Raw genomic sequence first — 27953 nt, forward strand, 5'->3', positions numbered from 1 at the left:
AGAGAAGGGGAGGGAGAGAGAGAAAGCAGGGGGAGGGAGAGCCAGTGTAAGGTGGAGAGAGGAGAATGAGTGACTGAGTGAGCGAGAAACAGAGAGAGAGGGGGGGGAGGGTGAGAAGGGGAGGGAGATCCAGTGTAAGCAGGTGGAGAGAGGAGAAGACAGGTCAGTGGTGTGATTAATTCAACTCGCAGGCTGTCATTTTAGACCAGTCAGGGAGAAACGTTTCAAGGGTGAACATTTAAACAGACGCCTGTATTTATGAGTGAAGATAGGGGGAGTGGGGGTGGGGTGGGGTATATAGACCCACATTCATTGGCACTCGATTGTAAAGGCGAGGGAAGGTCGGCCACCGTGGGTTAGGCTGGATGAACCCAGCAGGGGCTGTTTCTCCTTGTCCCTGTGCAGCGAACCCTGCCAGCCAGGCCTCCAGCGAGCTCAGAGCGGACACCTGCAGGGCCGGAGTTTCTCCTCTGGAGGGGGGGCGGTAGCTCTTTGATTTCCGCTCTGGGATTCCTGGGTGTAGAAGAGGAAGCTGGATCGCTCCTGGGATTGGAGGGAAGCCCGCTGGACCTTCGCACCGAGGTTAAAATAACGGCTTTCTCGTCTTGCTCTGTATTCTCGCCTCACAGTCACAGCAGCGCTGTGTGCCAAAAAGCACTTCTTTTGCTCCACTCTCTCAGCTTCATAGAGTCCAGTGAGAGCTGCTGAATAATGTTCCCTTGTTAACATATTGAATTGCACCCCCTCTATATAGAATGAACTCCCTCAGCTTCATAGAGTCCAGTGAAAGCTGCTGAATAATGTTCCCTTGTTAACATATTGAATTGCACCCCTCTATATAGAATGAACTCCCTCAGCTTCATAGAGTCCAGTGAAAGCTGCTGAATAATGTTCCCTTGTTAACATATTGAATTGCACCCCCTCTATATAGAATGAACTCCCTCAGCTTCATAGAGTCCAGTGAAAGCTGCTGAATAATGTTCCCTTGTTAACATATTGAATTGCACCCCCTCTATATAGAATGAACTCCCTCAGCTTCATAGAGTCCAGTGAAAGCTGCTGAATAATGTTCCCTTGTTAACATATTGAATTGCACCCCCTCTATATAGAATGAACTCCCTCAGCTTCATAGAGTCCAGTGAAAGCTGCTGAATAATGTTCCCTTGTTAACATATTGAATTGCACCCCCTCTATATAGAATGAACTCCCTCAGCTTCATAGAGTCCAGTGAAAGCTGCTGAATAATGTTCCCTTGTTCTCATATTGAATTGCACCCCCTCTATATAGAATGAACTCCCTCAGCTTCATAGAGTCCAGTGAAAGCTGCTGAATAATGTTCCCTTGTTAACATATTGAATTGCACCCCCTCTATATAGAATGAACTCCCTCAGCTTCATAGAGTCCAGTGAAAGCTGCTGAATAATGTTCCCTTGTTAACATATTGAATTGCACCCCCTCTATATAGAATGAACTGCACTTAAGTATGTCAATGTTAAATATTTAAATTATTTGATCACTATTATTATATTTGTATAATAAATACTAACTACACTAAATACATGATTCCTCAAATTAAGAGTATTGCCATAACTTTTGAAAACCAGTCGCAATATATATATATATATATATATATATATATATATTATATATATATATATATATATATATATATATATATATGACTCTTCTTTCAGAAACTGATATTTTATCAAAGGTGTAGCGTGCGTGTGGGTGTGTCTTTATCGGCACGGTAACTAGGTGTTACTATCATTGTGTGTGCTGGCAGTGACCATGTTGCTCAGTCCACTGATATAGCTGCAGTGTTCTGTAATCAGTCCCATTCCTGTATTTAGCTAAGGGGTTTGCCTTTTTAAAACCACACTACCCGACCAGCACAGCACGGCACCCACTTCAGGGCAGAAACGCTGGCGATGTCCCCGCGCGGTTGTCATTGTTTTTGGTACAGAGTTACTAACAGCCATTACCAGCACTTAACTATTTGTATAAACAAACTCCTCTCTCTCCTCTCGCATCTTCTCTCTCTGTTCTCCGACTGCCTCTCTCCTCTCTCATCTCCTCCTCTCTCCACTCTCCCCTCGCCCTCCCCTCTTTCAAACATGTCCAGGAACCAGCTGTAATGTTTATAGTTTTGCTGATTGAATATACAGCAGTGTGTACCGCAGTGGATATAAGGTCACTTGAATGTAAGTCTCTCTCTCTCCCCTCTCCCCCTCTCTCCTCTCCCCCCCTCCCCTCCTCTCTCCCTCTCTCTCCCTTCCCCCCTCTCTCTCTCCCTCTCCTCTCTCTCTCCCTCTCTCCCTCTCTCCTCTCCCCTCTCTCTCCCTCTCTCCTCTCTCTCTCTCTCTCTCTCTCCCTCCCCCTCTCTCTCCTCTCTCCCTCTCCCTCTCTCTCTCTCTCTCTCTCCCTCTCCCCTCTCCCCTCTCTCCCCTCTCCCTCCCCCTATCTCTCCCTCTCTCTCCCCCTCTCCCCTGCCCTCTCTCTCTCCTCTTATTTTGCTAATGTTCAGTAATCTCTTGTTCCCTTTGTTTACTCGGCTCAGCTGACAATGTGACGGATTGTTGAGCTGAATTAACTCCCCCTACTAAATCCCCCAGCATGTCTCAGTGTGTGTGTCTCAGTGTGTGTGTGTCTCAGTGTGTGTGTCTCAGTGTGTGTGCGTCTCAGTGTGTGTTCTGTTTAAACTCAGTTTAATTCAGATTTTAGTTCAAAGCATAAAAATAACAAACAGATTAGGAATCCTATCAGTGTACTGCAATATTCAAAAACTCCCCCCCTTTATCTCATCTCCCATAATGGTCACTAATCCCGTGTACTAAACTCAGCTGACCTCTCTCTCTCTCTCTCTCTCTCTCTCTCTCTCACACACACACACACACTTGCAACTCACGGCCGCTCTGCCCCAAACCGCTCTGAGGACACGACCTCCGATCGTTTATCGTTTCCTGGCTACAACACGGGCCCTTATTTTGGGCATCTATAAACGTCTGTTGTAAAAACACAAGCGTTTTCTTTCTTTAGATAGATAGATAGATAGATGCCCTGTCTGTGGGACACCTCAGAGGACTGGGATTCGCCCGGATCAATACATAATAATAATAATAATAATAATAAGCTATGTGGGTATCGATCATAAAAAAGTGACAAACTTCTTCATAAATTAATACAAATTAAAGAAACTCTCTCCTATAATCTATTCAGGGCGCTAGGATATATTTAGCGAGCAAAGGGGCCGTTCTGCGTTCCTAAAACGACGTCCCATTTTTGGGATGTGTCGCTGCCCTTGTCATATTTGCCGGTGTTTTGCTGCCACCTGTCGGATCGATCTAGAAGTGCAAGGCTGTGTTTTAATTACTAAACTTTTAGAAGCGATTCCGTTCGATAATATTGTTGATAAGAGCAGAGTTCACCCCCCCCCCCTCCTAGTCTCTGGATAATAATAATAATAATAATAATAAACGAGGTCCTGTTGGATGTGACTCTGCAGTTGATGATGATACAAAGTTCACCCCGTCCCGTCCCGTCCCTAGAAGAAATAATTAATACTATTCTTTTAAATTTAAAAGTAGACGTTCCCTGACCGGGAATCGAACCCGGGCCGCGGCGGTGAGAGCGCCGAATCCTAACCACTAGACCACCAGGGAAGCGATACCGAGCTTATCAGCGTCCCGCTCTGCTGCTTAGACGAATTAAAAGCAACTTTTGTAGTTTTTTTAAAATGAATTATTTTATTTTGAGATGGATATATTAAAAGGGACTACAGTACAACTCCATGTTAACATAGTCGCCTTTATTCTTTATCTGTTACTCGGAGTATTGTATGAGGAAACGAGAAGTAAAACGTGGAACATTTTGTATTAATTAGTTTGATTTTGATTGCCCTGCTATATTATTTTATACACTGTCATTATTGATATTGGTACGTTTTCTTTAGCTGCTATTTGTAGTTTTTTTTTTATATTATTCAAAATAAAAGAGGCACGGACGGGGTTTGAACCCGTGATCTTCGGTTTACGAGACCGACGCCTTACCACTTGGCCACCGCGCCATAGCATAAGGCCGAAAGAGAAGATCCGCTACAAAGGCAATCTGTTTACTGTGACAAAAGGAGGGAGGTTCCTCCCTCCACCCTCCACCCTCCACCCGCCAAAATGGGGGGGACGCTACAAAGCCCCCCCCCCCCCGCCCCCCCTCCTCCCTTCGCCTCCCTCGGGTTGGGAAACTGCATCACTACATCCCCCATTTTGGCTCTGCAATTCAATTATATCCAACGTAGCGCTGGCTCTACAATAGAGCCAAAATGGCATCAGTTTCACAGCTGCTCCTGCCCGTCTAACCGTACTGATCTCGCATTCACACACAGAGCTGGAGAGACAGAGGGACGAGAGAAATCCAGTGTATGCAACCCGTGATTATTTTGCAAATCTTATATAATGAAAACGGGAAACTGCTCTCTACCAAAAGGCGCAAAAATTACAAAGCGGTCCAACAGCGCCCTCTGACGGCGGCTCCCGGGTAGTGTTTCTCCGAAGCGTTTCTACCGATTCTCCTGACGCGTCCCCGGCTACGGGCTCCATAGCTCAGGGGTTAGAGCACTGGTCTTGTAAACCAGGGGTCGCGAGTTCAAATCTCGCTGGGGCCTCGTCACCTTTTCTTTTTTTTTTTTAGTTTCATTATGTATTATAAATTGACCGATAGGAATAAGAAATTGGTTCGACAGGAATGCAGTCGCTGTGGAATCTGTAACATTAAGAAAAAGACGATGGGATGTATTGCGCATGTCTCCTCCCTGAGTCCATTAACCTAATGAAGACCTTTGAACAGATCATCGTAAAAAAAAAAAAAAAAAAAACACGCTAAGGATTTTAAATAACAAGACACATCTCGCAAGTAGAATGGGAGCCCCGAACTGGGGAGTTTGTTAATCAGATAACTTCACTCGGACTCTTCTCCCGCTAAATATCTTGGTATCCCTGAACAGATCATCGTCTCCTCTATAGTAGGTTAAGGATTTTAATGAGCATCAGTCCCTCATTAAAGCTGATGTATAAACATTGCTTTATATATATATATACAAGACGCAAACACTAATTCTTCAAGCGCCACCCTGCGATCGTGCAGTTGCCAAAGTCTGCCACAAGATGTCAGGATTGAGCCACCGAGAAAAAGCGCGATCTCATTGATCTGTCTATGCAGTGCGTCTTCGTAATTAGACTTGCACAGCAGTGTGATCCAGTCCTGCTTTCACTAGGAGTTTAATAATCAGACTCCCGCTGCACAGCAGTGTGATCCAGTCCTGCTTTCACTAGGAGTTTAATAATCAGACTCCCGCTGCACAGCAGTGTGATCCAGTCCTGCTTTCACTTGGAGTTTAATAATCAGACTCCCGCTGCACAGCAGTGTGATCCAGTCCTGCTTTCACTAGGAGTTTAATAATCAGACTCCCGCTGCACAGCGGTGTGATCCAGTCCTGCTTTCACTAGGAGTTTAATAATCAGACTCCCGCTGCACAGCAGTGTGATCCAGTCCTGCTTTCACTAGGAGTTTAATAATCAGACTCCCGCTGCACAGCAGTGTGATCCAGTCCTGCTTTCACTAGGAGTTTAATAATCAGACTCCCGCTGCACAGCAGTGTGATCCCAGTCCTGCTTTCACTAGGAGTTTAATAATCAGACTCCCGCTGCACAGCAGTGTGATCCAGTCCTGCTTTGACTTGGAGTTTTTAATAATGAGACACACCTGAGCTTGTTCCCTAGACACACTGGGGGCTGATCAAGCTGGTAGCAGTGAAACCTGGACTGGATCACACTGCTGTGCAATAGGAGTCTTAGATTTTGCGGGTTCTTGCTTTTTAAAAAGAATAAGTTGTTTAAGACGATTGATTAAAGCACACAGCGGCGCACGTGTGTATGTGTATATATGATTGAGATGTGATTGGAAACGCGTGGGATGTGGACGGGTGCTAATGGAATGGTTGGTTGTCAAATATCTCTGGTTACGCACTATGATGACAGAACGAAGGAGTAAATGCATAGCATATAGGAGAGTGGTACAGTTGAGAAATAATAATAATAATAATAATAATAATAATAATAATAATAATAATAATAATAATAATAGGTGTGCGTGCGCTTGGCTTTGATTGGCTGTATCCGTGGTTTCTGGGTCGGTTGGGCGTGGCTAGGACACTGCCTGGGGGCTGCCCAGCTTGCAACACAGAGAGAGAGAGAGAAACAAACTTGTATCTGGGATATTTTATTGCAAGAGGGAAAACAAATTATAATTAAAAGTAATGTAGAAATGTCACAGCGGTGGGGTGTGTGCGTGTATATGTATATATATATTATATATATATATATATATATAATATATATATATATATATATATATATATATATATATATGGCTTATAAAGTCAGTAGTTAAGTTAATCTGTTGGTGACCACACACACACCCCCCCTCCCATATTAATTTTGTTCAAATGTGGACTAACAAAACAACCTGCCCAACTCCCTTTGGGAGAGGGGTTGGTGGGGGAGTAACTCTCCCCCCTCCACCCCCCGATGCTTTCCTTTGAACACATTCTGCATTGTAACCGAATCAGGGGGGGGGGTTGAGGAGACGAGAACACTCTCCTGCGACGCAACACGTATCTGAGCTGCACATAGAGGAACGGCCGCCGATTGCAATGGTCCGTGCAGAGCGCAATACAAATTTACCCTGTTGGTGGTTTCCTCTCTCTCTCTCTCTCTCCCTCTCCCTCTCCCTCTCCTCCTCCTCCTCCTCCTCCTTACAAAATCAGACCAGTTTTTCAAGATTGCAGGGGGGAACTGGCATGCTCTTGTGAATTGTGAAATGCGCGACGGGTAACCCGAGACTCGGAGGGCGTTTTATGTTCCATTGTGTTTGGTCTCTAGACGCGGAATTGAATTGCAAGGCAAAGAGAACGGAGTCTGGATTTGATTCGGGGATTGGAGACGGTAAACGCTGCGGTGGCCCGCTTTGAAGAGACGGGGGTGTCCAGATTTCTTCTCCGTCGTTATTTCTAACACCGGTGTTGACATCGAAACACCTGCAAATGAACCGTGTTAGCAGAAAACCGTGCTAAATATTGATACCGTTCTGAGGTCATCTCGCTAATGTGAGACAAGCGAGCGCGGACTGTTCAGGATATACCGTGCGCAAATGAGCCTTTAACGAAATATTTGTATTTGCATTTCGAAAAATGCTCATGGCATCGGCGGTTGTGGTTTGGGAATGGCTGAACGAGCACGGCCGCTGGCGACCCTACAGCCCGGCCGTGTCGCATCACATCGAAGCGGTGATCCGAGCCAACCCCCGGGGAGGGAGCGTGGTCCTCGGGCAGGCGGACGGGAAGCTCGCCCCTTACCTCATCGACCTGCAGTCCATGCAACAGTTCAGACAAGACACGGGTAAGAGAATTAAATAAAATAAAATATGCCTAATGAATTGACTAGAATGCGTGCGTGTGCCGCCAAATGTTTTGCACCACCAAGAATTTTAGGGTTGAGACATGAATTAAAAACGAAATAAAGCCGATATTTAACATCGTATAATACAAATAAATAGACTTTTATTTTTAGAAATCTCTATCTCGAAAGCCTTAGTATTTCTCTGTTAGCTTTCGAAATGTCACATATTTTTCCCCCTCTGTTCCCCTAGTCGAGGGGTGGGAAATGAACTACTTGTATGTAATTCAATATGTTAACGTGATATTATTGCATAATGCATTAAATACAGTGGAAAGAGCAGAATACAGGATAGCAGCAGAATACATGAAATAGTGCATTAAATACAGTGGAAAGAGCAGAATACAGGATAGCAGCAGAATACATGAAATAGTGCATTAAATACAGTGGAAAGAGCAGAATACAGGATAGCAGCAGAATACATGAAATAGTGCATTAAATACAGTGGAAAGAGCAGAATACAGGATAGCAGCATAATACATGAAATAGTGCATTAAATACAGTGGAAAGAGCAGAATACAGGATAGCAGCATAATACATGAAATAGTGCATTAAATACAGTGGAAAGAGCAGAATACAGGATAGCAGCAGAATACATGAAATAGTGCATTAAATACAGTGGAAAGAGCAGAATACAGGATAGCAGCAGAATACATGAAATAGTGCATTAAATACAGTGGAAAGAGCAGAATACAGGATAGCAGCAGAATACATGAAATAGTGCATTAAATACAGTGGAAAGAGCAGAATACAGGATAGCAGCAAAATACATGAAATAGTGCATTAAATACAGTGGAAAGAGCAGAATACAGGATAGCAGCACAATACATGAAATAGTGCATTAAATACAGTGGAAAGAGCAGAATACAGGATAGCAGCAGAATACATGAAATAGCGCATTAAATACAGTGGAAAGAGCAGAATACAGGATAGCAGCAGAATACATGAAATAGCGCATTAAATACAGTGGAAAGAGCGGAATACAGGATAGCAGCTAATGGCAGAGAGCAGTCATGAACATCAGGCAGAAGGATCTCCACGCCATCAGATGGAGAAACGCTAATGGATGGAGACGCATATGGATCACATCAGTTTACTGCAAAGCTACGTCTTGGCTGTCATCTTGGCGAGAGCCGAGTTCAAATCAGCGCGAAGATTAACATCTACTCTGGTGAAATCCAAGTCATTATTAGTTACGTATTAACAGTTTGTGTTATTGTTAATCTATGTATTGTGCTGTTAACAACGTCTGATTGCATTTGTGATGTGAATCGATAATATAACTCTCCATTGATACGTGAAGCGGCAGGCTCTGTCTGGCTGTGTAGTCTCGTCATCCTCTCTCAATGCAACGTAATACGTTGCCCATTGGTGTGTGTGTTGGCTTGTGCATCGCGTTATAGGTTCGCATTCAAACCCCAGCCTTGATATTAGGAGTCGGGGCAGGGCGCAGATGTCAGAAGGTCCGGCGGTGCGTTCCTGCAGCGGACGGCTTCACCACAGTACGGTGTGCGTGTGGGTATATCGGTCTGTGTCTAAAAACAATGTTAAATGTTTTATACCGACGAATAATAATAATAATAATAATAATAATAATAATAATAATAATATTCTTAATATATTCTGTCATATCCGCAAGATATATCTCTCTCTCTCTCTCTCTCTCTCTCTCTCTCTCTCTCTCTCTCTCTCTCTCTCTCTCTCTCTATATATATATATATATATATATATATATATATATATATATATATTTAGATATATAATATATATAGTATATAGCATATCATGTTACTGGCGTTTTTTGAAATATTATTTAGTGTCATTAAAAATGAGTTTTAATAAAATGCCGAGTTTCCCTGTTTGGCTCAATCGAGCGTCATTTTATAGTACAGTAAACGCGCTGTATATTTCACTGCGCTTTATACAAACAGACACCTCGTGTTTAGTCTGGCCGCCTTGTACCCTTTGCAGCCCAGTCTAATCTGTGCAGTAAAACAAACCAATAAATAGTTCCGACCCAGTTTCCTGTTGTCCGTTTAGAAAAACGCCTCCGTGGATTCGGGATCTCCGCGCTACAGTTGTGTGCACTTGGAGTCCCTAATGGTGTTGACGCGGTGCAGGGATGTGTGTGTGTGGATTTTTCTGAATGTTGGTTTAGTTTGTTTGCTTCAGAATGCGGGTTACTGTTTAAAATGGAGCTGGGCCATCAAAGCACCAAGCTAGGAGAGTGTCTGTGTGTCTGTCTGTCTGCAGCTTTAATGAAACTAAACTTTTCAGAATGTGCTAAACTAACAGACTCCAAGAAGGGGTTATATTGTAGCGTCAAACTGAACAGGATTGTGGAGCTCTGTGTCTGTCTGTCAGTCAGTCTGTCTGCGGTTGGTGGTGTTATGATTATTAGTCATTCAGCAGACGCTTTTATTCAACGTGACTTGCAGAGACCAGGGGGGTGAACTCTGAACTACTGATGCAGCTGCAGAGTTTCTTCCAATAGGACCTCATCGGAGCACAACTGCTGTCTCTCACACACACACACAGTGAGTCAGGGGCTGCTGCAGAGTCTCTTCCAATAGGACCTCGTTTGTTTGGCGTCTCGTCCGAAGGACGGAGCACAAGGAGGTTCAGTGACTCGCTCAGGGTCTCTCACACACACACAGTGAGTCAGGGGCTGCTGCAGAGTCTCTTCCAATAGGACCTCGTTTGTTTGGCGTCTCGTCCGAAGGACGGAGCACAAGGAGGTGAAGTGACTCGCTCAGGGTCTCTCACACACACACAGTGAGTCAGGGGCTGCTGCAGTATTAAATCTCTTGAAACAATAGGACCTACGAACTTTGTCAGCTGCGTGAAGTCCGAAGGACGGAGCACTGGATAGTGTCACGTTAACATATAAAGTCACATACTGCAGCTTTGTATAGTTTTCCAAATGCTTTGTGAAAAACTGAGACACGTGACGCTGGGAAATCTAATCTCTCCAGTAGTGTGTGTGTGTTTTTAGCAATACGTTGCAGTTTCTTTTTATTTCAAACGAAGTTGATAAAATACCTCGTGTTTAGTAATTACTGCCTTTGTGTGATTTTGTTGCGGCTTTGATTGGTGTTTCAACGATTTATTTTTTTTTTTTTTATTTTTTGATTAGTTGAATAAAAGGAAAGAGCAGAATACAAGATAGGGTTATGCTTGTAGACTGTAATTATTTAGCTGGTACAACTTTGCTATTAAATACAGTGGAAAGTACATAATATATGATAGCAGCATAATACATGAAATATTGCATTAAATACAGTGGAAAGAGCAGACTACAGGATAGCAGCAGAATACCTAAATAGTGCAATAAATACAGTGGAAAGAGCATAATACAGGATAGCAGCATAATACATGAAATAGTGCACATGATCATGTACGATGAGGAATTAATTTTTTGAACTGTGTTACTATTATTTCCATGGAGTCATTTATTGTGTTTTTTAATGAGCATGGGTCTTATTTTTTTACATTTTTATATTATTATTTTATTATATTATTTTGACATTTAGTTGTTATATTAATATATAAATATTTTTGTTATAAAAGAATACAGGATAGCAGCAGACCTAATTTTCCAGATATTTGATTGGGTTCCTTTAACATATGTGGTCACTTTTTAGTGGCAGGCTTTATTAGATTGTTATTTTATAAATGAAGTGCATCTAAATAACTGTGAAACAGACATAGACGGTTGAGGCACAGCCCTGTGAAACTGTTAGTTTACACACAGTGGAAAGTTCAGTACTTCAATTTATAATACAGTATTAAATAGTACTGTTGAAACAATGGCACCCTACAGAAGGAACTGATTCAGCTTCATGAAGTCCAATGAAACCCACTGGATAGTGTCACGTTAACATATAAAGTCACATACTGCAGCTTTGTATAGTTTTCCAAATGCTTTGTGAAAAACTGAGACACGTGACGCTGGGAAATCTAATATGGACTTCAACTGTACTACTATTATGACTTCCAGTAGTGTGTGTGTGTTTTTAGCAATACGTTTTGCAGTTTCTTTTTCTCTCTGGCTGTCACACACACAAACGAAGTTGAATAAAATACGGTGCGTTCCTGCAGCGGAAACACCACAGTATGTGGGTATATCGGTCTGTGTCTAAAAACAATGTTAAATACAACTAATAGGACCGCTAAGGTACTTGTATGGTATACTATAATATAATGAAAAAATTTAATTTTTTAGAAGCATTGAATCTCCGGTCATCAGTTTCTCTCACATACAGCAACAAGACTTTACGAAGGCATGTGTCTTTTAGGACCTCTTTGTTTGTGAGTCTGCTTATAAACCGTTTTAAAGCGAGGACTGGGTCACATGTGTCGTGCAAGTTGTCTGAGTATTAAACTCCTATGAAAGCAGGAAACTAGGATGCTTGTAGACTGTAATTATTTAGCTGGTACAACTTCAGACGCCTGCTGTGAGTATTTCCAGTGTTGCTTTGATTGGACTGACCAGGACCTGGACGATCAACTGCAGCTCGATTTTATTATTTATACGATACTGGCAATGACACTGCTGTCTGTCTCTCTCTCTAAACTCCTCACACACAGCAGAACACACACACCCCTTGCAAGGGAGTCCACAGCCGTGTGCTAATGTATTGCAGTGACTGGTCCAGATTCTGTCATTGATATGATTTTATCTACTCGCCTGACATGAAAACACCTGTGGGTGTGAGATTTTCAACTCCTCTCCGCTCAGTAAATCAGGACTGGATCACACCGCTATGGTTCGGTTGTTTGGCAGGTGTCGTCAGAAGACGGAGCCCATGAGTTTAATGATTACACAGCACAGTTTTCATTGCTGCAAGGGTCTCTTCCAGATCATAACGTTTTGATTGGATTTACTTGATATGACAGGACGCCCGACTTTCGCAGGATCCCACACTGGCCAGGAGCTGCTGGCCGATTATTAACTCACAAGTGAAAAGCGAATGGACTGGAACACTGGCACTTATGTGCTCAGGGTCTTTTCAAGCTTCGGTTTTATGAGCTCGTTTAAAATCTTATGGGAAATGTATTAACATCACAAAGTGTACTGCAGCTATTGGATAGTTTTTTATTTAATGAAAAACTGAGACACTGACGCAGTGGGAGTCTGATTATTACCACTCCTATTAACCCAGTAACTGATTTACACTATTATTATTGTTATAGCGGGATATCTTATTATTTAAAACTATTAGTGATTTATTATCTATTTTTTATTTATGTGCGCGGTGAATTTTTATTATTAACTAATATTATTTTTGAATATTTTTTTTTATTTTATTTTTTTAGACTGATTATTTTTTTACCTTGTACTATACTAAAACACTTTGCTGTGAGTTTTCCAAGCAGGACTGGATCAACACTGCTGGTGAAGCAGGAGTGTCCTCAGTGTGGGCAACTGTCGCCCTCTGACTCCCCACACACCGCACACACACACACACACCCCTTTCAAGCGTCCACAGCCGTGTGCAAATGTATTAAACTCCTACTCGCTAGTGAAAGGATTTCAATCTCCACTCAGGACTGGATCACCGCTTTGTGTGTCTGATTATTAAACTGTAGTGAAAGCAGGACTGGATCACACTGCTGTGCAGGGAGTCTGATTATTAAACTCCTAGTGAAAGCAGGACTGGATCACACTGCTGTGCAGCGGGAGTCTGATTATTAAACTCCTAGTGAAAGCAGGACTGGATCACACTGCTGTGCAGCGGGAGTCTGATTATTAAACTCCTAGTGAAAGCAGGACTGGATCACACTGCTGTGCAGCGGGAGTCTGATTATTATTAAACTCCTAGTGAAAGCAGGACTGGATCACACTGCTGTGCAGCGGGAGTCTGATTATTAAACTCCTAGTGAAAGCAGGACTGGATCACACTGCTGTGCAGCGGGAGTCTGATTATTAAACTCCTAGTGAAAGCAGGACTGGATCACACTGCTGTGCAGCGGGAGTCTGATTATTAAATCCTAGTGAAAGCAGGACTGGAAACTGCTGTGCAGCGGGAGTCTGATTATTAAACTCCTAGTGAAACCAGGACTGGATCACACTGCTGTGCAGCGGGAGTCTCATTATTAAACTCCTAGTGAAAGCAGGACTGGATCACACTGCTGTGCAGCGGGAGTCTGATTATTAAACTCCTAGTGAAAGCAGGACTGGATCACACTGCTGTGCAGCGGGAGTCTGATTATTAAACTCCTAGTGAAAGCAGGACTGGATCACACTGCTGTGCAGCGGGAGTCTGATTATTAAACTCCTAGTGAAACCAGGACTGGATCACACTGCTGTGCAGCGGGAGTCTGATTATTAAACTCCTAGTGAAACCAGGACTGGATCACACTGCTGTGCAGCTCTAATTATGAAGCTCTGAACAGGCCGCTGGGACCGTGAATTGATCACCGAGTGCCTGATCAAAGCCGTGGCGATCGATAACCGATTCACTGATCGGGTGTGTGCGTTGTTGTCGCGGTGCGTGGCGCGGACTGGCGCTCGGCTGCCTGGTTGCTTGCGAGTTTCCTCTGGTGTTTAGCGTGCGGTAATCGCCCTGCTAATGTGTCAGGATTGGGGTGTCGGTGGCAGGGGTGTGAATTGAATTGCTCAGCTGCGATCGCACGTTGCCTACTTGAGACTCTTCATTAGGAAACGGCGATGAAGACAGTCGCAGTTTGCTCTGCTGAGAAGCCTGATAGCGTAACCTGGGGAAGGTGTGTGTGTGTGTGGAGCTTCTCTGTCATTTTAGAGTTTGGCATGTAGAAGCGCTCATCCGATAACGATCAAACTTGACAAAGACCTCCTTTAGCTCGCAAGCTGTTGAGAGGATCATGATCTGGGAATGGTGTCTGTGGCTTTAATGAAACTAAACTCTTTTTCAGAGTGTGGTAAACTAAGACAGACACAGAGAAGAAGGGATTATATTGCTGCGTCAAAACTGAACAGGATTGTGGGGCTCTGTCTGTCTGGCTGGCTTGCATCTTCGCATAAATCCAATGCGACTTCTTGGGTTTAAAGATGTGTACCCCCCCCCAAAAATCTCATAATGGGCAAACCCAGGAGGAGCAGCTTGTGTATTGGAAGATAGAGAGAAGAGGCAAACCATCTCTGTGTGCTTGCGTGCCTGTCTTTGGTCAAAGTCCCCTTCCCATCTTCTCCTCCCTCCTTCCTTCGTCTGTATTCTAATAGGAGAATTCCAACACAGTTTATGAAAATGTAGCCTTTTGTTTGGGGAGGGGGGACGCCAGCTGCCTCAACCACGCCCCCCCCCCCAAATCGGAACCCATCACCTGTCCCTTGTGGGAGAATGAGGGAGCGGGGGTCGCAGTGGAATTCCAGCAGCTGGACTAGAACGGGAGGGAAGGGTCTGGTTCTAGTCAATGCCGATGGGTTAAAGGGCTATTGATTTTCTGCCGGGAGTGTGGGATCGAGGAGAGACCCTCCGATCTCAAGCCCAGCTTACAGACCCCACAGAGAACAATGGGTAACAGCAGCTGTCCTGCAGACGCTGCCCCCCACCTCACCCCCTGTTTTTAGTATTCAAAGGGAGGAGGGATTGGTCTCTAAACCATGTAACGGCTGCTTCGAATGAGACATCAAACAAACAAGGTCCTGTTGGGAGTGACTGTGCAGCAGCAGCTGTTAATGGTGCCGGTTCTAATGTGGTTAATCGAAGCTGCTAAGAGGCAATTCACTCATTCAAGACCTGGTTGGGATAAAGACCTGAAACTGGACTTCATCTTCAGGGCTAAATTGGTCAGATTCTGGGCAGAGTGCTCTCCGTGAATGCACCCCCTGCGAGACACCCTACAGCCTCAAGCATTGTGGTGTTCTGTGTAAAATATCACGCGGTGCAGAGTCACTATATATATATACCATGTTTTCTGTTTAACTATATAATACTTTTGCAAGTTTCCTCACAGTGAATGCATAGGGAAGCATTGTAAAGCACAGAGAGGTCTGGTAAAGCATAGGGAAGCATTGTAAAGCACAGAGAGGTCTGGTAAAGCATAGGGAAGCATTGTAAAGCACAGAGAGGTCTGGTAAAGCATAGGGAAGCATTGTAAAGCACAGAGAGGTCTGGTAAAGCATAGGGAAGCATTGTAAAGCACAGAGAGGTCTGGTAAAGCACAGGGAAGCATTGTAAAGCACAGAGAGGTCTGGTAAAGCACAGGGAAGCATTGTAAAGCACAGAGAGGTCTGGTAAAGCACAGGGAAGCATTGTAAAGCACAGAGAGGTCTGGTAAAGCACAGGGAAGCATTGTAAAGCACAGAGAGGTCTGGGAAAGGGTGGTTAATTACAAAATGGCACGGTTCATTTTTTATAAAGGTCCCGACACTAGTGACAGACAAAAAGGCTTTTTACAGCCAGTTCAATCAGCACAATACGCTTGCAAAAGGAGGCTTTTGCAGCTTCTTAATTGCAACACAATGGAGCATTGAATAAGACAATCTGCCTGCAATGTGAACTGTACATCAGAGGGCTAATAGCACAGCCCCCAGTCACAATACGCAAGCCCTGAATGATCTGCTAGCCATTGCATTTACACATCAAGAGCCTTCTCTTAGTGATAGTTAAAATGTGCAACCAATTCTCTCACCTCTTATTAGCTTTATTAACAGGATCACCAGCCCCTCCCTTTACAGGAGCGCTGCCCATCTTTAAAATCCATTCTCTCACCTCTTATTAGCTTTATTAACAGGATCACTGACCCCTCCCTTTACAGGAGCGCTGACCATCTTTAAAATCCATTCTCTCACCTCTTATTAGCTTTATTAACAGGATCACTGGCCCCTCCCTTTACAGGAGCGCTGACCATCTTTAAAATCCATTCTCTCACCTCTTATTAGCTTTATTAACAGGATCACTGACCCCTCCCTTTACAGGAGCGCTGACCATCTTTAAAATCCATTCTCTCACCTCTTATTAGCTTTATTAACAGGATCACTGACCCCTCCCTTTACAGGAGCGCTGACCATCTTTAAAATCCATTCTCTCACCTCTTATTAGCTTTATTAACAGGATCACTGACCCCTCCCTTTACAGGAGCGCTGACCATCTTTAAAATCCATTCTCTCACCTCTTATTAGCTTTATTAACAGGATCACTGACCCCTCCCTTTACAGGAGCGCTGACCATCTTTAAAATCCATTCTCTCACCTCTTACTGGCTTTATTAATGTTTGTCATTGAATTTACACTGAAGACGCTGAGAAAGACTTCAAATGGAAACGTTTGCTATTAAACTTGCAGGTTTCTAAATGTGCTTTCAAACGCACGCAGCATTTTCATTAGCAGATGCTTCTGGGAGTTCTGCGGGCTTTGTTTGCAGTCCAGTCTGGCATAAGGATGATTGCTTAACAAAGATAAATGCGACCTGTAGACAACCACAGCCCCCCCCCCCCCCCCCCCCCAATCCTCTGAGTGTCTGAGACGATGGACCCCCTCGCTCCCCTCTCTCTCTCTCTCCCCTTCTCCCCCTCTCCTCTCTCCGCAGACAGAGCTGTGAATGCATCAATACGTCTTTCACCAACAGGCCTCTTTCTTCGAGTGTTTTTCCCAGGGAGAGGGGGGCGGGCAGCAGAACAATGCAGAGACCCCCTTTCGGGTCGAGGAGGGGGGTGTAGGAGGGTGTGTCTGCTCTGATTATATAATTAATAGAATGCAGCTAAAGGATTCTGATCAGGTTTTTCATTTCTGAGGCGATGAAAACAAGCAAAGAAAATATTGAAAACGGAATTGGTTTCTGTTGAAAGTGTTTCCCGGCAACTTGTGATACATTCACAGATTCTTTCTTTCTAAGTAAGATGTTATTAATGCAGATAGCATAGCGCTCTATATAATCCCTTAGGGAAAGTTTAGTAAAAACACAGCCAAGTATAATGAGGCACAGAGAGGTCTGGTAAAGCATAGGGAAGCATTGTAAAGCACAGAGAGGTCTGGTAAAGCATAGGGAAGCATTGTAAAGCACAGAGAGGTCTGGTAAAGCATAGGGAAGCATTGTAAAGCACAGAGAGGTCTGGTAAAGCATAGGGAAGCATTGTAAAGCACAGAGAGGTCTGGTAAAGCATAGGGAAGCATTGTAAAGCACAGAGAGGTCTGGTAAAGCACAGGGAAGCATTGTAAAGCACAGAGAGGTGTGATAAAGTATATTAAAAGCTATGCTGAGTGCAGAGAAATACCACTGTGCACTTTCCTTGTTTTTAAATAAAGTTAAAACTCTCTCTCTCTCTCTCTCTCTCTCTCCTCCACACCCCCCACCCCCCAGGCACGTTGCGTCCTGTCCGGCGTAGTTTTTACGACCCCATGTCGGCCCCGGGGCAGGGCGTGGTCTGGGAGTGGGAGAACGATTCGGGCTCGTGGACGCCCTACGACATGGAGATCGGGATCCCCATCCAGGCGGCCCGGGACAGGCAGCAGCCCTGGCTGGACCTGACCCCCATCGGCTTCTGCTACATCATCGACTTCACCTCCATGAGCCAGGTGAACCAACAGACCCAGCGGCGGCGTCGCATTCAACGCAGGCTGGACCGGACTTATCCCTTCGTGAGCGGGACCCTGCCCAAATCCCAGTCCTGGCCCTCCGCCGGGACCGGCCCAGCGGGAGGAGCGAGCGGCAGCGCCCCGCAGCCTCCCTGCAGCTGCCAGCAGTGCCTCCTGGTGATGAGCGTCAAGGCAGCGGCCGCCGCTACTCTCAGCCCGCAGGGTCGCAAGGGCAAAGGGAGCCCCGGTCTGGGAGGCAGGAACAGGAGTCCGAGGTCCACCTCGCTCCCCGCCACTGTGGGAGGGGCTAGCGGCTCTGCCAGCGCCCCGGTCCTGTCTTCCGCCGGTCCGCTCAGCCCCAGGGCGGCGAAGGTTCCCGCGGGCTCAGCCAGCGCCGGCACCCTGTCCCGTGCCGGGCTCGCCACGTTGACCCGCCCGGCGCTCCAGAGGATCGCGATGGCGCAGTCCCGCGCCCTCATCGCTTCAGGGTAAGAGGGTAAAGGTGGGGTGAAGAGAGGTTGTTCTTTTTATGAATAGTGGTTATAAGTTTTGAGATTTTATTTATTTATTTTTTTTAAAGTGCTTATGAGAGTTTTAAGTGGCTGTTCTGTTTTAGAAAGATCGTTTGCGATCGGGCTGTTAGCAGTACAGTGGTGCCGCGATTGCAGTGCTGTGATTGGCTAGCGATGACAGCATGGTTGCCGGCGCTCCCCAGCTGGCTGTCTGCTCTTTCGGTTGTTTCTGTAGCACCACAACAGCCTGCCGTACCCGGTCCTGTGACTGTCAAGCCCAATTTAAACAAAATTCTTAATAAAGGGGCTCCCTCCTGCCTCCTGCGTCCTGCTTCCTGGGCTGCGTTGTATGTGTGCAGGCCTCGTTTCCATGGCAACCTTTGTCAATTTTTTTTCTTCTCCTGGCAGCTGCTAGTGGGAGGGGGGGAGGGCTCCTCCCTGGTTTCCATGGTGACTAAAACCTAGACCGATTTACAGCACAATGCCTCCTTAGGCACTGAAGGAGATGGAAGGGAGCGAATACTGCAGACGGGGGTGGGGGCTGGGGGGGAGGAATTAAACCACAAACACACAGTACTGCAGAGGAATGTCTATTGAATCCCTTGAGGGTTTTCTTAATGGGACAGATGGTTATGCCCCCCCCCCCCCCCCCCCCCCCCTTAAAAACGAATGCAAAATATCTGGGTTGTTAGAGCTGAGGAGGGACTGGGAGGGAGGGAAGCAGTGTGGCTCTAGTGGAGCTGAGGAGGGACTGGGAGGGAGGGAAGCAGTGTGGCTCTAGTGGAGCTGAGGAGGGACTGGGAGGGAGGGAGGCAGTGTGGCTCTAGTGGAGCTGAGGAGGGACTGGGAGGGAGGGAAGCAGTGTGGCTCTAGTGGAGCTGAGGAGGGACTGGGAGGGAGGGAAGCAGTGTGGCTCTAGTGGAGCTGAGGATGGACTGGGAGGGAGGGAAGCAGTGTGGCTCTAGTGGAGCTGAGGAGGGACTGGGAGGGAGGGAAGCAGTGTGGCTCTAGTGGAGCTGAGGAGGGACTGGGAGGGAGGGAAACAGTGTGGCTCTAGTGGAGCTGAGGAGGGACTGGGAGGGAGGGAGGCAGTGTGGCTCTAGTGGAGCTGAGGAGGGACTGGGAGGGAGGGAAGCAGTGTGGCTCTAGTGGAGCTGAGGAGGGACTGGGAGGGAGGTAGGGAGGCAGTGTGGCTCTAGTGGCTCTAGTGGAGCTGAGGAGGGACTGGGAGGGAGGGAGGCAGCGTGGCTCTAGTGGAGCTGAGGAGGGACGGGGAGGGAGGGAGGCAGCGTGGCTCTAGTGGAGCTGAGGGAGGAGGGACGGGGAGGGAGGGAGGCAGCGTGGCTCTAGTGGAGCTGAGGAACTGGGAGGAGGTGTTTGTGTGTGCTGCTCAGAATAGCCTTCAAGCTTCTTGCTGTATCAAGCCCAGTCTCGTGAGGTATTGTTTTAAGAGGCTCTGCTCCCTTCATCTGCAAGAATCTGTTCATTTTTAATCCAGCCCAAGAGGCACTGCAGTGTAAACACAGACTGTCCCGGACTGTCTCGCAAACATAGCCCCTCAAAATACCTCATAATATCTGTTTTACAGGGAATAGGACTCCTGTTGCATTAATACCCTTGTTTGCCATGTTTATTAATCTTATTTACCACACCTCTCTGTGCTTTACAATGCTTCCCTGTGCTTTACCAGACCTCTTTGTGCTTTACAGTGCTTCCCTATGCTTTACCAGACCTCTCTGTGCTTTACAATGCTTCCCTATGCTTTACCAGACCTCTCTGTGCTTTACAATGCTTCCCTGTGCTTTACCAGACCTCTCTGTGCTTTACAATGCTTCCCTATGCTTTACCAGACCTCTCTGTGCTTTACAATGCTTCCCTGTGCTTTACCACACCTCTCTGTGCTTTACAATGCTTCCCTGTGCTTTACCAGACCTCTCTGTGCTTTACAATGCTTCCCTATGCTTTACCACACCTCTCTGTGCTTTATAGTGCTTCCCTATGCTTTACTAGACCTTGCACGCCCCCTGGTGGACGTTTCTGCCTCATTTCAGAAATTATTTTAAATTCGGATTTACTACCAGCTTGATCCTGTTAATAAGAGCTAATAAGAGGTGAGAGAATGGAGTTTCAGTGCTGGTGTTATTGTTGGTTGGAGGCTCAGGTAAACGCGTCTTGTTTCGGATGTTGGTTTGAGTCCCTGGGTTGCTAAACCGGGAGTCTATCCTGTTTGAAGATTAGGCTCCGCCCCATACTCCCCTCCGCCCCTATGAGGGGACGGGGACGGGGGAACGGGGGACGGGGCCCGGGGGACGCCCCCGGGGTATAGCGGTTATAAGAGAGTTAAGTCTCCCAGCATTCTGACTGCAGCTTTCTGTATCAGAATTTTCCTTTAGATAAAAAAAAAAAAAAAAAACAATGACTGTGCTACAAATGCTAAGGTGAGTTTCATTTCAATTAATAACAATAATAATAATAATATCTTGTTGTATGAGAGACAGCGAGAGGGGGGTGGAGTGGACTCTGCTATTAGTTCAGTGAAGGAGACAGACAGCAGCATTTTACATGATCCCTTTCAAAGGAGCACTGACCATCTGACCATCTTTAAAATCCATTCTCTCACCTCTTATTAGCTTTATTAACAGTATGATAGAACAGTTATTGGGTTGCCATTGCAGTGCCACTGTCTGTCTGTTTGCCATTGAAGATAATTTAGGGTATATGTGGCATACTGTGGTCCCATTCTACCAGCCTCACCCCTTGTAGCTGCCCTATACTTGTGCTACCATTGCCCCTCAGTGTAATACAGAACCATTATTGCAGTGCCACTGAAGACCAGTGATGATCTGATGCTTGTGAAAGTTTGTGTCTCTGTCAAATCTCCTCTAACAACCACTGGTATTTTCCCAGTCCTCCCAGTTGCTCAGTGCGTGTTCATGTGTGTCGCAGGGTGCCCACGGTGCCAGTGAAGAACTTAAACGGGTCCAGTCCGGTCCACCCAGCGCTGGCAGGTAAGAGAATCGAAGTGAAGGCTTGTCAAATAACGTCAGCTGACCAGAATTAACACCTGAAATCCCTCTGGTGCTGCTTTCAGTCCCATTGGCTCAACGGGTCTCAAAACGTGCAGTTTGGAGAGACACACATTCCCCCTGTTCTCTGCGGAGCCTTGTTCTCTGTTGGTACTTTCTGGGTCACTCCTGGGAGTTCCTCATTCTGGAGTGTCTTTACCAGCGAGATGCTGTTGCAATGCTGACAGAGAAAATTAGACATAGACATAAATAGACATCTCAAAATGCTCTGTTTTCTGTGTATAAGTTCAGGAAAATATTATACAAAAAATGAAAAGAAAAATTCAATTTAAGTTAATTGAGTCGAGTCAAATAGACCCGAAACCTAACAGGAGGGTTAATTGCGATTATTTATTTATTTATTTTTGAAGTAAGGTTCTGTGCGTGTCGAGACCTGTCAGTAATGATGTGTGTGCGTGTGGACAGGTATCACAGGGATTCTGATGAGCGCGGCCGGCCTGCCCGTGTGTCTGACCCGCCCCCCCAAACTGGTCCTGCACCCCCCGCCTGTGGGCAAGAGCGATATGAAACCCGTCCCGGGCATAGGCACCTCCTGCCGCAAGACCACCAAGAAACAGGCGTGCCAGGGTGAGACGTTTTAATAGTGAAGAATATTACACTGCATCACACCCCCTCCCCCTCTGAGAATACCCCCTGCTGCATCACACACACCCTCCCCTCTGAGAATACCCCCTGCTGTATTACACTGCATCACACACCCTCCCCTCTGAGAATACCCCCTGCTGCATCACACCCCCTCCCCCTCTGAGAATACCCCCTGCTGCATCACACCCCCTCCCCCTCTGAGAATACCCCCTGCTGTATTACACTGCATCACACCCTCTCCCCTCTGAGAATACCCCCTGCTGCATCACACACACCCTCCCCTCTGAGAATACCCCCTGCTGCATCACACACACCCTCCCCTCTGAGAATACCCCCTGCTGCATCACACCCCCTCCCCCTCTGAGAATACCCCCGCTGTATTACACTGCATCACACCCCCTCCCCTCTGAGAATACCCCCTGCTGCATCACACACACCCTCCCCTCTGAGAATACCCCCTGCTGCATCACACCCCCTCCCCCTCTGAGAATACCCCCTGCTGCATCACACCCCCTCCCCCTCTGAGAATACCCCCTGCTGTATTACACTGCATCACACCCTCTCCCCTCTGAGAATACCCCCTGCTGCATCACACCCCCTCCCCCTCTGAGAATACCCCCTGCTGCATCACACACACCCTCCCCCTCTGAGAATACCCCCTGCTGTATTACACTGCATCACACCCTCTCCCCCTCTGAGAATACCCCCTGCTGCATCACACCCCCTCCCCCTCTGAGAATACCCCCTGCTGTATTACACTGCACACACACCCTCCCCTCTGAGAATACCCCCTGCTGCATCACACACACCCTCCCCTCTGAGAATACCCCCTGCTGCATCACACCCCCTCCCCCTCTGAGAATACCCCCTGCTGCATCACACACACTCTCCCCTCTGAGAATACCCCCTGCTGCATCACACCCACCTCCCCCTCTGAGAATACCCCCTGCTGCATCACACCCCCTCCCCCTCTGAGAATACCCCCTGCTGTATTACACTGCATCACACCCCCTCCCCCTCTGAGAATACCCCCTGCTGCATCACACACACCCTCCCCTCTGAGAATACCCCCTGCTGCATCACACACACCCTCCCCTCTGAGAATACCCCCTGCTGCATCACACACACCCTCCCCTCTGAGAATACCCCCTGCTGCATCACACCACCCTCCCCTCTGAGAATACCCCCTGCTGTATTACACTGCATCACACCCTCTCCCCTCTGAGAATACCCCCTGCTGCATCACACCCCCTCCCCCTCCGTGCTGTATTACACTGCCTCTCTCCCCTCTGAGAATACCCCCTGCTGCATCACACCCCCTCCCCCTCTGAGAATATTTTTTGCTCTGTTTTCCCAGAATTCACAGCACGTCCTTGTTTTTTTTTCCAGGTAAAACTCCAGAGGAGGTGGTTAAGAAATATCTTGAGAAAGTGAGGAATCCCCCGGAGGAGGTGAGCCTGTCCGTCCGTGTAACCCTAACCCTAACCCTGTGCTTCCAGACCTCTCTGTGTCACCCTAATGCTATCCCTATGCTTTACCAGACCTCTCTGTGCTTTACAATGCTTCCCTGTGCTTTACCAGACCTCTCTGTGCTTTACAATGCTTCCCTGTGCTTTACCAGACCTCTCTGTGCTTTACAATGCTTCCCTGTGCTTTACCAGACCTCTCTGTGCTTTACAATGCTTCCCTATGCTTTACCAGACCTCTCTGTGCTTTACAATGCTTCCCTGTGCTTTACCAGACCTCTCTGTGCTTTACAATGCTTCCCTATGCTTTACCAGACCTCTCTGTGCTTTACAATGCTTCCCTGTGCTTTACCAGACCTCTCTGTGCTTTAAAATGCTTGTCTGTGCTTCATTGTGCTGTATTACGCTTTGCTGTGCTTTATCTGCGATGGAAAATGTTTTATAAGAGCCGCAAATTCAAGTAAAGTGCAGTTCATTGTGCATCCACCAGGTGGCAATAGGGGGTAAAAAAAATTCAGGACTTGAATTATAACAGATTCTCTCTCTCTCCTCTCTCTCTCTTTCTCTCTCTCTCTCTCTCACCTGCACGATTCTGCATGGTAAGCTAGACGTACCTCAGCCGCAGTAAGCCGACCTGGAGGTGCCAAATTGGCGTACCACAAATCCCGCAGATCCTCACAGATCTCTCTCTCTCCTCCTCTCTCTCTCTCTCTCTCTCTCTCTCTCTCTCTCAGGACTGCACGATCTGCATGGAGAAGCTAGCCTCTCCGTCCGGCTACAAGAATGCTCCCGGTCAGCCGCTGGTCAAGCCCGACCTGGTGGGCAAGCTGACCAAATGCGGCCACGTCTACCACCTGCACTGCTTGGTGGCCATGTACAACAACGGCAACAAGGTGGGCTCAATCACAGTCATTTCAGATTGCAGGGCTGGAAATAGGACTCCTGTTGCACAGCAGTGTCACCCAGTCCAGGTTTTACTACCAGCTTGATCAGCCCCCAGTGTGTCTAGCTAACAAGCTCAGGTGTGTCTTATTATTAAACTCCTAGTGAAAGCAGGACTGGATCACACTGCTGTGCAGCAGGAGTCTTATTTCCACTTCAACAGTCCAATAGTGTAGCGTTGTTCTCTCCTGCCTAACGTGTGTGTCTCTGTCTCTGTGTGTATCTCTAACCCGTGCCCGTCCCATTACAGGACGGCAGTCTGCAGTGTCCAACCTGTAAGACTATCTACGGGGTGAAGACAGGCACCCAGCCCCCCGGCAAAATGGAGTACCACGTCATCCCCCATTCCCTCCCGGGATATCCCGACTGCAGAACCATCCGAGTCATTTACAGCATTCCCCCAGGCATACAGGTGAGACCCAGTCCGGCTCCTGATTGGACAGTCGCTGTCATACCTTTTAGGGTGATGATGATGCAAAGCTTCTCGTTCATAAAGAATGACGTCCTCTTGGTGCTTGAAGTCAAATGAAACTTGTTGAATGGTGTTACGTGAACACGTTGAATTACATACCAGTGCTTTTTGTAATGTTTTCCCCATATACTTTAACACAGAACACCACTCCTATAATTATTTATTTTTTCATGGTCATTCCTTGTGGGAAAGCCCGGTGATGTGTGTGTGTGTGTGTGTGTGTGTGTGGTGCCCTCTTGTGGGAAGTTGTCTGTACTGCACTGTGTGTTGTGGTGGTTGTCTGCTCTGATTTCTCTCTCTCTCTCTCTCTCTCTCCCTCCCTCCCGCCCCACAGGGACCCGAACACGCAAATCCGGGAAAGCCCTTCACCGCACGGGGATTCCCTCGACACTGTTACCTCCCTGACAACGAGAAGGGGCGCACGGTGAGTCGTCTTCACCTCACTGCAGCACAGGCTCCAGCAGATGCAACCTCTGTTAGAGAGACTTTGGAGGGGGGTTTCATCATGTGTGAGAGGGTTGGGGTGGGGTGGGGGTCTGTTTGTCGACGACCACAATCTGAGATCAATTGAGCTAACCGTCCGACTCCTGCCTGGGGTTACCTAGTCATGTTGTCGAGGCAGAATCGCTGAGATCATTGAAGACCCGACTCAACAGAGTTCTGAGATCAAACAGGAGGCTGTGTGGTTAAAGAAACAAGCTTGTAACCGCCCAGGTACCAAGTTTCCCATCTCAGCCACTGCCACTGTGTGTGTGTGTGTGTGTGTGTGTGTGTGTGTGTGTGTGTGTGACCCTGAGCAAGTCGCTGAACCTCCTTGTGCTGCGTCTTTGGGGTGAGGCGTTGTTGTAAGTGACTCTGCAGCTGATGCATGGTTCACACATCCTAGCCTCGTGTCTTGTAAAGCGCTTTGTGATGGTGGTCCACTATGAAAGGTGCTATATAAAAATGATTATTATTATTAATTGCTCAGAACCGGACAGGCGTTGATGGGCTGAAAGGACTTCTCTCTGATCTCTCTTGTGTTTCTCTCTCTCTCTCTCTCTCTCTCTGATCTCTCTCTCTGATCTCTCTCGTGTGTTAAAGAGACGCTGCTCTCCTCTCTCGTGTTTTTGCTCTCTCGTGTTTCTCTCTTGATCTCTCTCGTGTTTTTTCGTTGTCCCTCGTCGAGTTTTTCTCAAAAGAGAGACTCGTGTTTCGAACCGGTCGTCGAGATCGTCTTTCATCTTGACTCCCTCTCTCGTTGGTTCTTCATCTCTCGAAGATTAGATCAAATGCTCTAGAGAGTTTTCTTTCTCTCTCTAGAGAGAGAAAACTACCCCGCTCCTCAGATGCCTCGAGCCGAGCTCTCTCCTCGGAGCTCTCTCTGATGGCTTTCTTTTCTCTCTCTCTCTCCTCTCTCTGTCTCACATCGAGTTTCTCAGAGAGAGAGAAGAGATCTCTCTGAGATCTCTCTCCCTCTCTCTCTCTCTCTCTCTCTCTCTCTCTCTCTCTCTCTCGTGTTTCTCTCTCTCTCTCTCGTGTTTCTCTCTCTCTCTCTCTCTGATCTCTCTCGTGTTTCTCTCTCTCTCTCTCTGATCTCTCTCGTGTTTTTCTCTCTCTCTCTGATCTCTCTCGTGTTTCTCTCTCTCTCTGCTCTCTCTCGTGTTTCTCTCTCTCTGGTTTCAGGTATTGAAGATGCTGCTGGTTGCCTGGGATCGGCGGCTGATCTTCACTGTGGGGGTTTCCAGCACCACCGGTGAGTCTGACACGGTCATCTGGAACGAAGTCCACCACAAGACAGAATTCGGCTCTAACCTCACTGGCCACGGCTTCCCAGACCCCAACTACCTGGACAATGTGTTGGCTGAGCTGAGCGCCCAGGGCATCACGGAGGAGAGCATCCAGGAATGAGGGAGGGGGAGCTGGGCTGGGAGAGGCGGGATGGGAATGAGACTCCCGCTGCGGAGCAGTTCAGTCCGTTCCTGGTTTTATTAAGTTTTCCACACACACCTGAGCTTGTTGTCTAGACACACTGGGGCTGATCGAGCTGGTAGTAAAACCAGGACTGGGTGACGCTGCTGGACAATAAGAGTCTGATTCCCAGCCCTGCATTGTAATTCCAGTACAGACCAACTGCAGTTACAATGTAATTCCAGTCCAGTCTAATCGTGTTCCCCCAACTCCCCTCCAGTTTGTAGCAGATGGTTATGGCCCTTTCTGGGTCGTGCACCCCACGGTTCTCTCAAAGTGGTACGGTCGGTACGGTGTGCTGCAACAGAGCACTTGTCTCTTTAACCTGAAGTTCGGTATGGCCTCTGATATCCGGAGCTTTGAATTAACATTGACACCTAGTGGTGGGAGGGTTACATTGCAGTGCCAATGCAATGTTCTGCTAAACTGATTTTAATCACTGTATAAAGCTGGAATCTAGTGCGCTGGCATTGCCTGCTGTGCATGGGGTCTATATAGAGCTGGAATCTAGTGCGCTGGCATTGCCTGCTGTGTGCTGGGCAGAGCCTGGCTGTGCTGTGCTGTGCACAGGGCAATGCTGGCAGGATCGCACTGTATAACACTGATACACAGCCCTGCACAGAACCACAGCAGCTACCCAGCATGGGGTCTATATAGAGCTGGAATCTAGTGCGCTGGCATTGCCTGCTGTGTGCTGGGCAGAGCCTGGCTGTGCTGTGCTGTACACAGGGCAATGCTGGCAGGATCGCTCTGTATAACACTGATACACAGCCCTGCACAGAACCACAGCAGCTACCCAGCATGGGGTCTATATAGAGCTGGAATCTAGTGCGCTGGCATTGCCTGCTGTGTGCTGGGCAGAGCCTGGCTGTGCTGTGCTGTGCACAGGGCAATGCTGGCAGGATCGCTCTGTATAACACTGATACACAGCCCT

At 47.1% G+C, this 27953-nt stretch overlaps 1 protein-coding gene and 3 non-coding genes across 4 annotated transcripts; 2 read left to right on the forward strand and 2 right to left on the reverse strand.

Annotated features, from left to right (window-relative positions):
- Positions 1–3590: 3590 nt before the first annotated feature.
- On the reverse strand, positions 3591–3662 carry trnae-cuc. Its single transcript has one exon. It is a non-coding gene; the product is annotated as a tRNA-Glu (tRNA).
- A 332-nt stretch (positions 3663–3994) lies between these two features.
- Positions 3995–4066, reverse strand: trnat-cgu. The gene has a single exon. It is a non-coding gene; the product is annotated as a tRNA-Thr (tRNA).
- Positions 4067–4587: 521 nt separating this feature from the next.
- Positions 4588–4660, forward strand: trnat-ugu. Its single transcript has one exon. It is a non-coding gene; the product is annotated as a tRNA-Thr (tRNA).
- A 2152-nt stretch (positions 4661–6812) lies between these two features.
- LOC121307188 (E3 ubiquitin-protein ligase DTX4-like) lies at positions 6813–27495 on the forward strand. The gene is made up of 9 exons (XM_041239326.1): positions 6813–7451; positions 17792–18494; positions 21465–21526; positions 22010–22171; positions 23579–23640; positions 24390–24548; positions 24848–25009; positions 25404–25493; positions 26735–27495. The coding sequence occupies exons 1-9, from the start codon at positions 7244–7246 to the stop codon at positions 26957–26959; spliced, it is 1833 nt and encodes a 610-aa protein (XP_041095260.1). The 5' UTR covers positions 6813–7243; the 3' UTR covers positions 26960–27495.
- Positions 27496–27953: the final 458 nt, after the last annotated feature.

The sequence above is a fragment of the Polyodon spathula genome, chromosome 54 (genome assembly GCF_017654505.1).
Source record: "Polyodon spathula isolate WHYD16114869_AA chromosome 54, ASM1765450v1, whole genome shotgun sequence".
Taxonomy (NCBI): Eukaryota; Metazoa; Chordata; class Actinopteri; order Acipenseriformes; family Polyodontidae; genus Polyodon; species Polyodon spathula.

Bases quoted from the DNA above. Each gene is read 5' to 3' on its own strand.
- LOC121307188 (XM_041239326.1), top strand. From the start codon at position 7,244: ATGCTCATGGCATCGGCGGTTGTGGTTTGGGAATGGCTGAACGAGCAC. The intron at 7,452-17,791 runs GTAAGAGAATTA...CCCACCCCCCAG, and splicing joins ACAGTTCAGACAAGACACGG to GCACGTTGCGTCCTGTCCGG. The intron at 22,172-23,578 runs GTGAGACGTTTT...TTTTTTTTCCAG, and splicing joins CAAGAAACAGGCGTGCCAGG to GTAAAACTCCAGAGGAGGTG.